The sequence below is a fragment of the Solanum stenotomum genome, chromosome 12, assembly GCF_019186545.1.
Source record: "Solanum stenotomum isolate F172 chromosome 12, ASM1918654v1, whole genome shotgun sequence".
Classification (NCBI taxonomy): Eukaryota; Viridiplantae; Streptophyta; class Magnoliopsida; order Solanales; family Solanaceae; genus Solanum; species Solanum stenotomum.
Window position 1 is genome coordinate 6814821 of NC_064293.1, and position 14301 is coordinate 6829121.

The 14301-nt window shown below is 34.4% G+C and overlaps 1 protein-coding gene across 1 annotated transcript; it reads left to right on the plus strand.

Moving 5' to 3' along the window:
* Positions 1-12681: 12681 nt before the first annotated feature.
* On the plus strand, positions 12682-14262 carry LOC125847022 (berberine bridge enzyme-like 18). Its single transcript, XM_049526730.1, has one exon. The coding sequence runs from the start codon at positions 12682-12684 to the stop codon at positions 14254-14256; it is 1575 nt and encodes a 524-aa protein (XP_049382687.1). The 3' UTR covers positions 14257-14262.
* The last annotated feature ends 39 nt before the right edge of the window (positions 14263-14301 follow it).

Below are 14301 nucleotides of genomic sequence, written 5' to 3' on the forward strand. Positions count from 1 at the left end.
TGTATGGAGTCTTTCAAAACTTTCCATATTTGATTCCAATGGAAATTTTTCATAACTTGATTCCAATTGAATTTTCCATAATTTGATTCCTATAGAAACTTACCATAATTTGGTTCCTAGGAAAATTTACCATAATTTGGTTCCTAGGAAAATTTACCATAATTTTGTTTTAAATATGGTTTTTCCATAATTTGTAGGAACACAATTTATGTACTTTTGATTTCTATAAATACACATGCTCTTACAATGATTGATTGTCAACTTGAGGCATACAAAACTCATTTTCGTCACTTTTTTTCAGCTCAGCACGCTTGTGGTAGAAAGTTCATAACTTGTTGTAGAGACATCGAAATCATGATCCGTTTGATGTTCCAAAAACTAGACTCAAAGGAAAACTACACATTCGAAATTCAAAATCCAAACCCTTCTGAATTGGCGGAAATTGATTTTTGAAATTTGCTATTAAATCTGTCTTCTTTTTTTTATAGCTCTATGCAGTCCCACCAAAATGTCTCGATCTTGGTGTAGGAAATTCCGAATAACGAGAGACTTGTTTCTATAGAAACTAGGCATCAAAGTCTACAACATATCCAAAAATCAAGGTAAAACTCTTCATGGATTGTCGATAATAATTTTTTGAAGTTGTTCTTCAATTCTATCATTATTGTTTTGCAGATTGTGGAGTCTCACCAAAAAGTTTGCATCTTGGTGTAGGAGAGCTCGAATGGAGAGCGACTTGATTCGATAGAAAATAGACTCTTAAGTCTATAACCTATCCAAAAATCAAAGTCAAAGTTCTTACTAATTCAATAAAATGGATATTTTTAAAGTTAGAGATCCAATTGACTTTGGACAATATCCATGAGTTCACTTCTCTGCATCTTCCCCGAAGAGCCGCATATTGATTGAGAATTTTGTCATCATCTACATGATGAAAGAACAAGAATCTCTTAAGTCAATACAACCATATTCAACATGACGCGTGCGAGAGCATATGCCACAATTTTCAACATGCTGGTTTCAAGGTTCGTGCAATCGGCATCGTGAGACACATCACTTTTCCTTCTTCTTTTTTTGTAGGTTTACGATGGATCGAAGACAGCCTCAATATCACACCATAAAAATGAGAGGTAATCCATAATTGACGAGGAATCACTTAGTGCATCTTCGTTTTGACAACGAATCATACTTGGTGTAATATTTTAGCGATTGTGGCTTTGGTGGAGACGTACCACACTTAGTGTGTCTTCTTTTGTAATTGCGGCTTTGACGACGAACTACACTTGGTGCATTTTATTTTGCATTTGCGGTCACATATGCTGCATCTACTTTTGTAGTTTCAACTTTGATGATGAACCACACTTGGTGCCTCCTCTTTTGCAATTGCGACTTTAGCAACGAACCACACTTAGCACATCTTCTTTTACAACTGCGGGTTTGATGACGAATCATACGTGGATCATCTTCTTTTAGAGTTGTGGCTTTGATGACGAACCACCATGAAATATCTTTTTTTTTTGCAGTTGCGGCTTCGATGACGAACCACACTTTATGTCTCTGCTTTTGTAGTTTCAATTTTGATGACGAACCACACTTGGTGTCTCTTCTTTTGCAATTGCGACTTTAGAGATGAACCACACTTAGTACATCTTTTTCTACAATTGCGACGTGGATTATCTTTTTTTAGATTTGTGGCTTTGATGAAGAACCACACATGAAATATCTTTTTTTTTTGCAATTGCGGCTTTGACGATGAACCACATTTGATGCCTCTTCTTTTGCAGTTGCGACTTTGACGACGAACCACACTTGATGTCTCTTCTTTTGCAGTTGCGACTTTAGCGACAAACCACACTTAGTACATCTTCTTCTACAATTGTGGCTTTGATGATGAACCACGCATAATGTATCTTCCTTTTCAATTGCGACTTTCTCATTCAGTAATATGAATTTCAAAGTCCTTGAGATTTTTTTTTGCAGTTGTGGCTTTGATGACGAACCACACTTGATGCCTCTTCTTTTGCAGTTGCGACTTTGTCAACGAACCATACTTGATGTCTCTTCTTTTGCAGTTGCGACTTTAGCGACGAACCACACTTAGTGCATCTTTTTCTACAATTGCATCTTTGATGATAAACCACACATGATGCATCTTCCTTTCAATTACAACTTTGACGACGAACCATATTTACTGCATCTTCTTTTGCAGTTGTGACTTTGATGATGAATCACATATGATGCATCTTCTTTTGCAATTACAGCTTTGATGAGAACAACACTTAATGTATCTTCCTCTAAATTGAAGCTTAGCGATGAATCACACTTTGTACCTCTTTCTCTGTAGTTTTGGCATTTGCAAGAAAAAGATTTTGCCGCAGTTTGTCCTAGTTCTGAAGAGGAACTACTTGTCATATTATCAACTCATTAAATCAAACTTCAAAATATGCCCCCATGTCAAAGATAGAGGCTCGCTTATGGCTGCATCAATCCATAAAAATATTTGAAGCAATGATGTTTGATCAAGAGGTGATGCGAACTTGATAATTAAAGACATCCAAGACGAGTTGACAAACCACTTCTTGATGCTTGATTTTTTTATTTCTATTTAGACCTTTTGTATGGGATGATATGTCCATTTTTTATCCCTTCCTTATGATGTGTAAAAACTCTTGCAATTTTGAAGCAATAAAATGTATTTACTTTACACTTCAATGCAAAACATATGATTTTTTTTTCTTCTAATTTTTCAAGGCCACTTATTTCAAGGTTTTCAACCTATTTGATTTTTTGGACCATATAGATTTAAACTCATGAAGGCCAAAAGTAACAATTTGAAGATTTAACTTATTTTCATGGAGCTTTTCTGACTTGAAGACTTGGCTCGCATTTGAGAAGCATCATGATTTGAAAACTTAGCTCAAATGTGAAGAGCTTCGAAACTTGAGACTTAACACGAATTTGATGAGCTTCATGACATGTATTTTAGACTCATGTGTCGAGAAACATTTTGACTTGAAGATTTTTGTTCGAATTTGATGAGCTTTGAAATTTGAAGATTCAACAGAATTTGATGAACTTTATGACATACATTTTAGGCTCGTGCGTCTAGCAACATTATGATTTGAAGATTTTTGCTCGAATTTGATGAGCTTTGAAACATGAAGATTCAACAGAATTTGATGAACTTTATGACATGCATTTTAGGCTTGTGCGTCGAGGAGCATTTTGATTTGAAGATTTTGCTCGAATTTGATGAGATTTGAAACTTGAAGATTCAACAGAATTTGATGAACTTTATGACATGCATTTTAGACTCATACGTCGAGAAGCATTTTGACTTGAAGATTTTGCTTGAATTTGATGAGCTTTGAGACTTGAAGATTCTGCTCCAATTTGAGAAACTTCTTGACTCGAAAACTTAGCTCGAATTTGTTGTGCTTCATAACATATATTTTTTTGACTTGTGCATCAATGAGCATTTTGATTTGCAGTTTAGGCTCGTACATTAAGGAGCATTATGACTTGCAGTTAGACTCGTACGTCAAAGAGAATGTCAACTTACATAGACTCTTCAATTTCGATTTCGGATGAAAACTTGTCCTCATACTCAATGTTAATTATATTTCCTTTGTAAGTTTCGAAGTTGGACAACTCTTGATCTCCATTTGAAGTCATACTCAGTTCCATATCATGATCATGAGTTGCTAGTTCTTCAAACATTTCAGGCTTTATGCCTTACAATATGTAATGAAGATCCCAATGCATACTTTGGATGCATATTTCGATCCCAGAAGTTTCACTGAGGTGATCTTTGCAGTTAAGGCTCAAGCTCCTCCAACGATTTATAAAGTCAATGACTTGTTCATCATTTCTTTGACGGGTGTTTGCAATCTCTATCATGTTCACAACACACCTTGTGCTATAGAAGCGATTGAGGAATTCTTGCTCCATTTGTTTCTAACTATCAATGGAATCGGACTCAAGGTTCGTGTACCAATCGAAAGCATTGCCCTTAAGGGAGCAGACAAACCGTTTGACGAGGTAATCACCGTATGTTCCAACATTGTTGCAGGTTTCAATGAAGTGTGCTATGTGTTGTTTTGGATTTCCATTGCCGTCAAATTGCTGGAACTTAGGAGGTTGATAGCCATCATGTATTTTTAGGTCATCAATTCTTTGAGAATACGACTTTACATATGTGAGAGAAGACTTGGACGTGGACTTAGATTTATCTTTGATAGCCTCTTTGATGAAATCCTTCAATTTGTCATCATGAATTAAACATTTGGCAGATACTTGAAACTCTTTGATGATTGTTTCTTGTTTTGTGAATAACTCTCATTTCTCCCGAGTTTCATGAAGATTTTCACATAATTGGGTGGGTTCTATTTTCTCTATATTCTCCATCATGTTTGTCAACTTGATAATTTGGACGTCTTGACCTTTGATATGCTTTGATAGGCCTTCAACAGTTTTTGTCAAATTTGCGAGTTGATCTTCTATGGTAGAAGTTTCGACCACCATTGTGTGCATTATCATCATAGGTGATGGAGAATAACATTGATTTTCCCAAACATGAGATGCAAACATGTTATGTGGGGTAGATCTCGTACTTAAGACATTATTGTCGGCTGAAGTGAAGGGATTTTTGGATGTAGATAGGCTCAATTGGTCAAGAACCCTCTCGACCATTTTGGTGATGTCTTCTTTTGCAGCTTTTGCAGGAGACTTCACATGTTTTGGAGACAAACCAAAGACAATAGCAGATTCGGATGGCACTCGTGAGGCTTGTTGTCCCAACAATTTGGCTTGGTTCCTCGTGAGAGGTCCCATTCTTCCCGTAGTAACATCGAGGATATTTTTCACAGCGATGCAGAATTTGAATCCATCAATTTTTGTAGATTCAAATGCGAATACAGATTTTGATGCAGATGCAGATTTCGATGCACATGCGGATACGAATATAAATCTAGATTTGGATGCAGATGCAGATTTTGAGTTGATCTTCTTGGAAGCTATCTCAGTGTTCTTGAACTTTGATTTTTGAAGAGAAAAGATGAGAGGTAAAGATTGTCCCACTGGGCGTGCCAATTTGTAAGCGTCTAAAGTTTCAATCCTGAAATACAACAAACTGGAAAGGAAAATAGCAAGCAAACAACAATATTTGTATTTGAATTTATGCGAAGGTTACAATTTTTATAAATTTTTAAAGAAAAGATATGTAATCCTCTAATTCTTCTCTTCAATGATGTTCTTGATTTGTTGGAATACTTGCGGCTCAACTTTTGGAGCGAAGACTTCTTTGTACTTGCGGCTCAACACTTGGAGCGAAGACTTCTTTGTATGTGGAAGACTTGCAGATCACCACTGAAGAGCAAGGATTCCCTATGTATTTCTATGTGTCTTTTTCTTTTTCTTCCTTTCCCCTTTTGGTCTTATGAATACCTCTTTATATAGGCTCGAGCTAGGATTTTGGGGGTATTTTTGTCCAAGCAATTTTGGTCTTTGGGCTTGAAGAACATGAGTTGGGCTCGTTTTGTCAACTTAATGGACTGACCCAAATGTAATTTGAATTTTATTTAAGTCATATATTTTGACTTAAATATTAATCCGACTTTATTAACCAGTAATTTGATTTGGTCGATATATCATGAATTTATGAATTAATCCAAAATTTAATATAGATTTATCAATAAAATTTCACTGTCTACAATGTTATTGCCGTTAAAGTTGTTAGAATGTAACACTTGGAAAACTAGTAGGTAAAACTAAAGCCTTACGTGTGAGTTGTTGAGTTTGATGTGGGGTTTGGAAGTGTAAAATGATTTCCAGAACTTAGGTTGAGAGGTTTAGGGGTTAAACGTCAAGGTACGACCCCCCAAGGACCAATCAAGGGGTCCTTGAGGAGGACCCTAAAGCCTAACCCCTAAAGCTCCCCAAAACTGCCCAAGCTGCCTAAAGGTTAAGACCTACGGATAGGACCTACGGGGCGTAGGTCCATCCACGCCTCGTGGGGGTGCGTCATGGGTCAAGGCCTGGAAAAATGAGCTGCATACCACCCACCCACGATCGGCAGGACAGGGTGTAGATGCACCACGGTCCGTGGGTTATGCCTTCAACATGTCCCAATCTCGGCCTAATGAAGGGTAAGTTGGTAAATTCCTAGGTTAGTTATATTGAAGTAAAGTTGGTTTATATAGCTTATTTATACCTATATAAGTATTTTTAAACCATTGACTAACTTATTTACTACCCAAATCATAACTACCTTTTCTCCAAATATTTCTCTCTCTAAAACCTCCATTGAAGAAGAAGAAGAAGAAGAAGAAGAAGAAGAAGAAGAAGTCAAGGTCTAGGACTTAACAACTCATCTTTTCTACCCAAATTCGCGAGGAATCTTCAATTAAAGTATGGTAGTTTTGATTCATGGTTAGCTTTTCATCCATGAAGCCCTCAAACTTTCAAATTCAAAGTTGGAAATTCTCCAAAACTAAGGATTTTCATTCTAGGTCATGATTCTTTCTCAAACCGGTTTCAATGGTTTAATTATCATATATTAAGATTGAATTGCTATTTTATGGTGGTTTTAAGATAAAATCTCCCATGAATTCATTAATTCTCCATAACCCTAATTTAAGACTATGTAATGTGGGTGAATTGTAGTAAGGTGAATGCTATGCAATTGTTCTTGTAATGATTTAGTTACTTGAATTATGAAGATTGATGTATAATCATGATTCTTATGTACATGCTTTGTGAATATATTGAAAGTAATGTGATAATGACTATAATGTAATGGTGTGGTTGTTGAAAGACTATTCTCACATACACACACTCATGAATGAAGAATGAATGAAGTTTCTATGATTATGTTAATGATGTTGTGTTGATTGAAATGCTATTCTCAATTGTACACTAATTACTGATAATGACATGTTGTGAAAGGTCTTTCTCACAATATGGGGATTCTTAGTTGAAAGGTTATTCTCATCTTTGAATCTATGAGCTATCTTAATGAATGAATATTGGGCTTAAGATGGATGCTCATCTGTGAGTTGAGGCGGGGTATCTAGTAACAATCTTTATATCCCATTTTAATGAATGTTGGGCTTGAGATGGATGCTCATCCATGAGTTGAGGCGGGGTATCTAGTAACAATCTTTATAGCCCATTTTAATGAATGTTGGGCTTGAGATGAATGCTCATCCGTGAGTTGAGACGGGGTATCTAGTAACAATCTCTATATCCCATTTCTAATTAACTAAAGTAATGAATGTTAAGTACTCTGTAGGGAATAATGCTAAGCACCGAGTGGATATTGATTAAGCTGGATACTCATCCATGAGTTGAGGCGGGGTATCTAGTAGCAATCTCTTGAGCTGGATGCTCATCCGTGAGTTGAGGCGGGGTATCTAGTATCAATCTCCTTATTCCATAACTATGTGCCCACATAGATTATTATCTAGTGGATCCACCTAAGCTAAATTAATGGTCCTACCTTAAGCAAGTAGGAATCCCTTATTCGGTGTGGTAACACCGGAATTCCATGATTTGCTCACATGGTCTATGTCGGTTAAGGCTTACCCCCCACAATGAATGATAATGAACTATGGCTTCTCAAGAATGCACTACATATTGTGGGTGGGGTATGATACTTCATCCATGCATTGCACAAGTAGGCTTTGAGAGTAGTCATGGTGTGTTCCTAAATGTTATAATGTCTTATGAAATGAATGTGCTTATAATGATGCTAATGAGAATGTTGACATGAAGGCTAAATATAATGATGAATGCTTAACTTGGATTGTTGCTATGATTTGTTTTCCTTGTCATGACTTGTTAAATAAGAATGTTCCTTATCTATGAGTATTGACTAAAGATGAGAATGAAGAATGGTAAGTATGTTTATGGTGGCCTCAAAGTAGTAGTTAGTATGAGTGGTATTATGGGATGTCATTCATGCATTGCACAAGTATCACTTAGGGTTACTTATGAGATGGTTCTATTTGATATGGTGATGTAAGTATTGACTATGATTGCATAAACTATGACTACTCAAGAAGCTTTACTTGGTATAGATGGGTGTATGGGACTTCATTTATGCATTGAACAAGTAGACTTTGAGGGTGCTTATGGTATGTTTTATTATGCTATGATGATCAATATGTTGAATATGCTTATGTCTTATGTTTTACACTAATGTTCATGATGATTCTCAAACTGGGCATATAGCATGATTTTCAACAAAAATGTCCTTTTTAGCATGATTTTGTGCATGGCTATCATACTTAGTGCATTTTTGTGCTAACCCATATTTCTTCTACATTTTTACAAAGTGTAGGGTTTGGTGATATTAGCTTCCATCCTCGTGGATAGGTTCATAGTAGATCAAGAAGAGAAGTTATGGTGAGTCCTCATACTATCCGAGGGCTTGACCATCATGTCCTTTACCTTTTATTATTATGTTTAGAGCTTAGGTATGGGTTGCGTCCCAAAGTTTTAGTCTTATGGTTCTAGATGGTTTGACAAAGTATACACTTCCGCTCATGTTTATAAAAGATTTCGATTGTAAAAGAAAAAAGTTTTAAATTTCTACACCATATTCTATTGTCTAATGTTACGAATGCTATGAGGCTTGTATGAGGCTCTTCGGAGTCTTGTACGTCGTGTTACGTCCGAGATGTAGGCTCGAATTGTGACATAGAATTTGTTCAACATAGCCAATGGATTTCTCAAACTAATCAAGATAAATTATATTTTATCTTGTGCTATAATTATACTAATGATTTTGTCCAGTTTCCATCATAGACTGTAAACATAAATTTTGTTAAGTTGTGAGCATAAATTTTATACTAATAAGAACGGATGGTTTAATTTGCTATGTAACTCCATACACTAAATCATCTATATACAACTGTGGGTTTAAAGTTGTAATATATAACCACAATTTTTTAATGTAAAATGTTGGTCAATTTAATTTTTTTCACCCTTCGAAAGTGCATTATATGTTAGATAAAATTAGAAATACATAATATCTACATAATAACAAATTTTAAAATTAATATAATTTATTCATATATGTTACTCTATATTATTAAAATTGCGATATTAAGAATTAAGAAACTTGAGGAACATATAAAAATTTCATGTAAATTAAAATTAATAAATGTATTTGTTTGATGCAAGAATAATGGTGTGTATAAGGTTGTGACCTGCTCTCAAAATAAAACAAAAAATATTGTGCACTCAGCAAGGTTTCAAACCCCGGAACTATTGGGTTGAAAATTAGCACCCTTAACCATTGCGCCAAATCAAGAGCTTATATCAAGTGTGTTCAACATTAAATATGTAACCCTTAAATTCAGAATTTGACCTATATAGATGGTGTAATTTTTCGGCGAAGGGTCTTCAGTTGACTATCCTTGGATGGTTATAGCTCTGACACTGGTAATTAGTAATACCTCAATAGAATCGACATGGATTGTGATGCAGTAATGACATTGCTTCATCCTTAATCAGATGTTTCAGATTTGAGTTCTGACTATGAAATTTTTTGTTGAAAGCACCATTACCGAATAGGCCCTGTAGTGCGAAAAACCAACAAAAAAGTAACGTAGAGTAACTTGAAAAGGATAGTAACGTATCAATTGGGAAAACACTTTTGTCTCACAAAGAAAAAGAGGAGAAGACTTTTGTCACTTCATTGTTGGAAGTATTAGTCTAATCTGCATGTGGTTGGAAATATGCTTATGTGTTGAATATTTCACTCCATCAACGCCCACAAATTCTATGTCTCTACTTCAATTATATCTCTGGTTGAAAAACAAAAGTTCCAATTATATTTCTAGCACATGGGTAGTGCAATCTAGGATAACCGTTCTCACACCCACAAAAAATAGTCACGTTTAGTATTCACATCAAATTGTTTTAATTTATTATACTTTTTCCGCACATGGGTAGTGCAATCTAGGATAACCATTCTCACACCCACAAAAAATAGTCACGTTTAGTATTCACATCAAATTGTTTTAATTTATTATACTTTTTCCGTTCATTTTTACTTGTTATTGTAAAGAAAATAATTATTGATATAAGTATTTTATCATACTATCTCTATTAAATGGTGTTTAGTATTAGGTCTTAAAAAATGATTTGGAATAAGTATTTAATATTGAGGGTAAAACATGAAAAAAAATGTCTTTTTTTGATATGTCAAAAGTGATAAATAAAAATGAAAATTTATTTTAGAAATAAGTGGCAAGTAAAAATAAACGAAAGAAGTAATTAACTAATGATAAATCAAGATGATATATAGTACACATGTATAATACATGGTATATCTATTGAGTTATAAGTAAACATTTGTGTTGTAACTTCCACATTTATGTGATGTTTCTCTATCATTTATCATTCATGCGGATCCAAATGGATTGTTACACGCATTTAAAGTGAGCAAATTTTAGGAATAACAAACATAAAAATCATACTAGCATTTTATAGCTACAGTCTTGTTATTTGCGCTCCATAGCAAACTGTTTGCTATGGAGCATCTGATTTGTATAAATCGTTGGCATTTGATTCGCATGCAACTCATTTGTATAAAATCGCAACAATTGTATATGTATATCGATTAGATAATTGTATATATGTAATTACTATGTATATGTATCAATAATTGTGTTTGTATATCTGCATAAAATTTGAATTTGTATATACAATTTTCTCTCGCTTTATACAAACACAATTTATACATTTGTGTTTGTATAAAGTGAGAGAGGCGAGTCAGAGAGTGGCGAGCGAGATTCAGGAGAGAGAGGCGAATGACAAAAAGTTTGTTGCGAATTGAAATTAAATGAAACTGTAACTATAACATTTATTTTGAATTAATAGTTTGCTATAATGCATAATTTTCCCATTAAAGTACTATCATTGAGAAAACAATAAACGAAAAGGGTAAAAAAATGATTTTAGACTGTGTAAATAAAAGTTCTCTTTGTTAATAGTTTGAATGCTCTTTTCCTAATAAGTATATTATTTCTTTTCTTTTTAAACACATTCTTTTCATAATAAAAATATCATAACCCATCCTTAATTTTCATATATATAATATCATAATAATTCATTATTAATTATTTATATAATAATAAAATTCTTTTTCCTAATATATAAAATATGAAATAGTTTTATTTCTCAATATTTTCAAATTGAAAATGGATAAATATTTGTTAATATAATCATTAGTTTTAATGATAAGATGCAAAAATCATAGTGATGTAAAGGAACACACAACTAGGCACCTTTCTTGGATCCTTCCAGATCTTGTTGTTGAGAATACAATTATGTGCTCTTTTTAACGGCTTAAACTTTTAAATGAGATAGTAAAAAATACTTCAACATGGTATCAGAGCAGACACATGTCCAGAGATTAAATTTAACTGTCACCCCTATCAAAAAGAATTTCCATGTACTTAGCCCATGAAAAAAGAATTAGACCCACACGTGAAGAGGCGTGTTGAGAATATAATTATGTGCTCTCTAACCACTTAACTTTTAGATGAGATGGTCACATACTAACACTTATCCATCGGAACATACACCCAGAAGTAAATGAAAATTACGGAAAAGTAAAAGTGTCAACACACAAACCACAATATATACATTTCAGAGCCTGCATAAACAAGATTTGAACATTCATGACATGGATGAACACTGTTCGATCACTTTAAGAAGAAGGCGGAGGAAACAAAAATTGAAGAAAGGAGGCGACATCACTGTTCAGAGTAGCTAACAGATTAGGAACCCTTTACAAGTCTTAGACCCCAAAAAGACTCTACACTGCGCGATTCAAATTTAATCGAGGTTTCAATGTAAGCTTTGGACACCGGATAGTGGAAACCAAAAAAGAAAAAGAATACAGAATTAATAAATTTGATGAAAAGGAAGCAAAAAAAAATAACACAAAACTATAGTCAGAGGCGGACCCACACATTTAGGAGGGGTACACGTGCACCCGCTAACTTCGAAAAAAATCATATGTATATCTATTTTAAGAAACTAGCAGAAACTACGATATACTTAACAGTGCATCCATAAAAAGCATAGTTATGTCCTTGTGCTGTTGGTATAAGCTAGAGAAACTACCTTGAGACCAGGGTTCAAATCTAGCTAAATCCCTTTTTCATTATTAGAGCTCATATTTGAGCTAGAATAATATTGGTGCATTTGAAATCTTCAAATTCAGGTTGACCTTTTTCATTATTAGAGCTCATATTTGAGCTAAAATAATATTGGTGCATCCGAAATCTTCAAATTCAGGTTAACCTCTGAGTATAGAATATAGTAACGTCAATAGTACATTGATTGCGTGCCTATGTCATCCTTTTAACAATCGACTACTATTTATTCATTCATGCACGCAACACATACACACGAATAAATTAATGGAATTCAAGGTTCTTTCTTAATACCCCAAATCAAAAGCAACAAACAAGCCAAATTTTTTTTTAAAAGATTAGCATTAATTTTTACTTAAGGTTATTTGAATTAATAAGGTTATTAATGGTAATGGGATTAGGTTCAATGAAAGTATTAACTTTTATTTAGATAACTTATCTTATCTATTACACAGTATAAAATAAATTTCTAACTGAAAAAGTAAACAATGAACAAAACTTTAAGAAAATGGTCACTCTTGATTCAATATTATTGTTTGTCCTATTTTTTCTTCCTTACTTAGTCACTTCTCACAATAACAATTTTTATGGATTATGTCTCTCTAATGAATCTGACAATCAACCACACCATTATATTGTCCATGCTGTAGGGTCAAAAAATTACCAATCTATTCTTGGGTCATCTATACACAATGCTAGGTTCAATAATTCCAATGTCCCAAAACCATACTATATAATTGTGCCACAAAATAAAGAGCAAGTGAGAGGAGCTATGATTTGTTGCAAAAAATTAGGATTTGAGAGTAGAATTAGAAGTGGTGGACATGACTATGAAGGTCTTTCATTCATTTCTTACAAACCTTATTGCCTAATTGACCTATCTAGTCTCCGAAAGATCGATATTGACGTACAAGAAAAGACTGCATGGGTAGAAGCTGGAGCTACTATAGGGGAACTTTACTACAACATTGGTAATAAGAGTAATACCTTAGGTTTCCCAGCTGGAACTTGTCCCTCAGTTGGAGTTGGAGGTCATATTAGTGGTGGTGGACAAGGAGCTTTGATGAGAAAACACGGCCTCGCAGCAGATAACGTGCTCGATGCCACCACCATCAACGTTAATGGCACGATTCTCGATAGGAGAGGCATGGGAGAAGACCTATTTTGGGCCATCAGAGGTGGTGGAGCAGCTAGTTTTGGGGTGGTTCTATCTTGGAAGTTACAACTAGTCGAGGTACCACCCGTGGTCACTCTCTTCACCGTTGCTCGAACTCAGGAGGAAGGTGCTACTAAGCTTGTTCAAAAATGGCAAAAACTAGTAATGGAATTCCCTAAGGAGCTTTTCCTAAGAATAAACATAAACCCTAAAAAGGACTCTTTAGGGAGACCATCGATACTAGCTTCATTTAACTCGTTATATTTAGGAAGAAAGCATCATCTTCGGAGACTAATGAGAAAGAAATTCCCAGAATTGAAGTTAAAGTCTAAAGATTGTGAAGAGATGAGCTGGATTAACTCAACAATAAGGATAGATAGTTATAGAAAAGATTCAAGAATTGAAGATTTGTTAGAAAGGAATAAGGAAAAGAGACTTACATTTTACAAAACCAAATCAGACTATGTGACAAAGGCTCTTTCAGAAAAAGCATTACAAGGGTTATGGAATGTGTTCAAAAGTACAGGAGATGGACTTGTGATTTTGACCCCTCATGGTGGAAGAATGAGTGAAATATTAGAGGATGCAATTCCATTTCCACATAGAAAAGGAGTTTTGTATAACCTACAATATTTTGCACTGTGGCATCATCCTAACCAAACTGCAGAGAAGATAAAGTTTGATTGGGTTAATGGTGTTTATGATTACATGGGGAAATTTGTTTCAAACCCAAGAACAGCATATCTAAATACAAGGGATTTGGAATTGGGAAGAACACTAACTGGAAATGAGAAATACTCAGAAGCAAAGAGTTGGGGTGAAATGTATTTTAAAGGAAATTTTGAGAAATTAGCTAGGGTGAAATATAGTGTTGATCCAACAAATTACTTTAGGAATGAGCAAAGTATCCCACCTCTTGCTCCATAACTTTTTAAATGAAACATTGTCAAGTTTCTCCTTTGTTTTTAATTA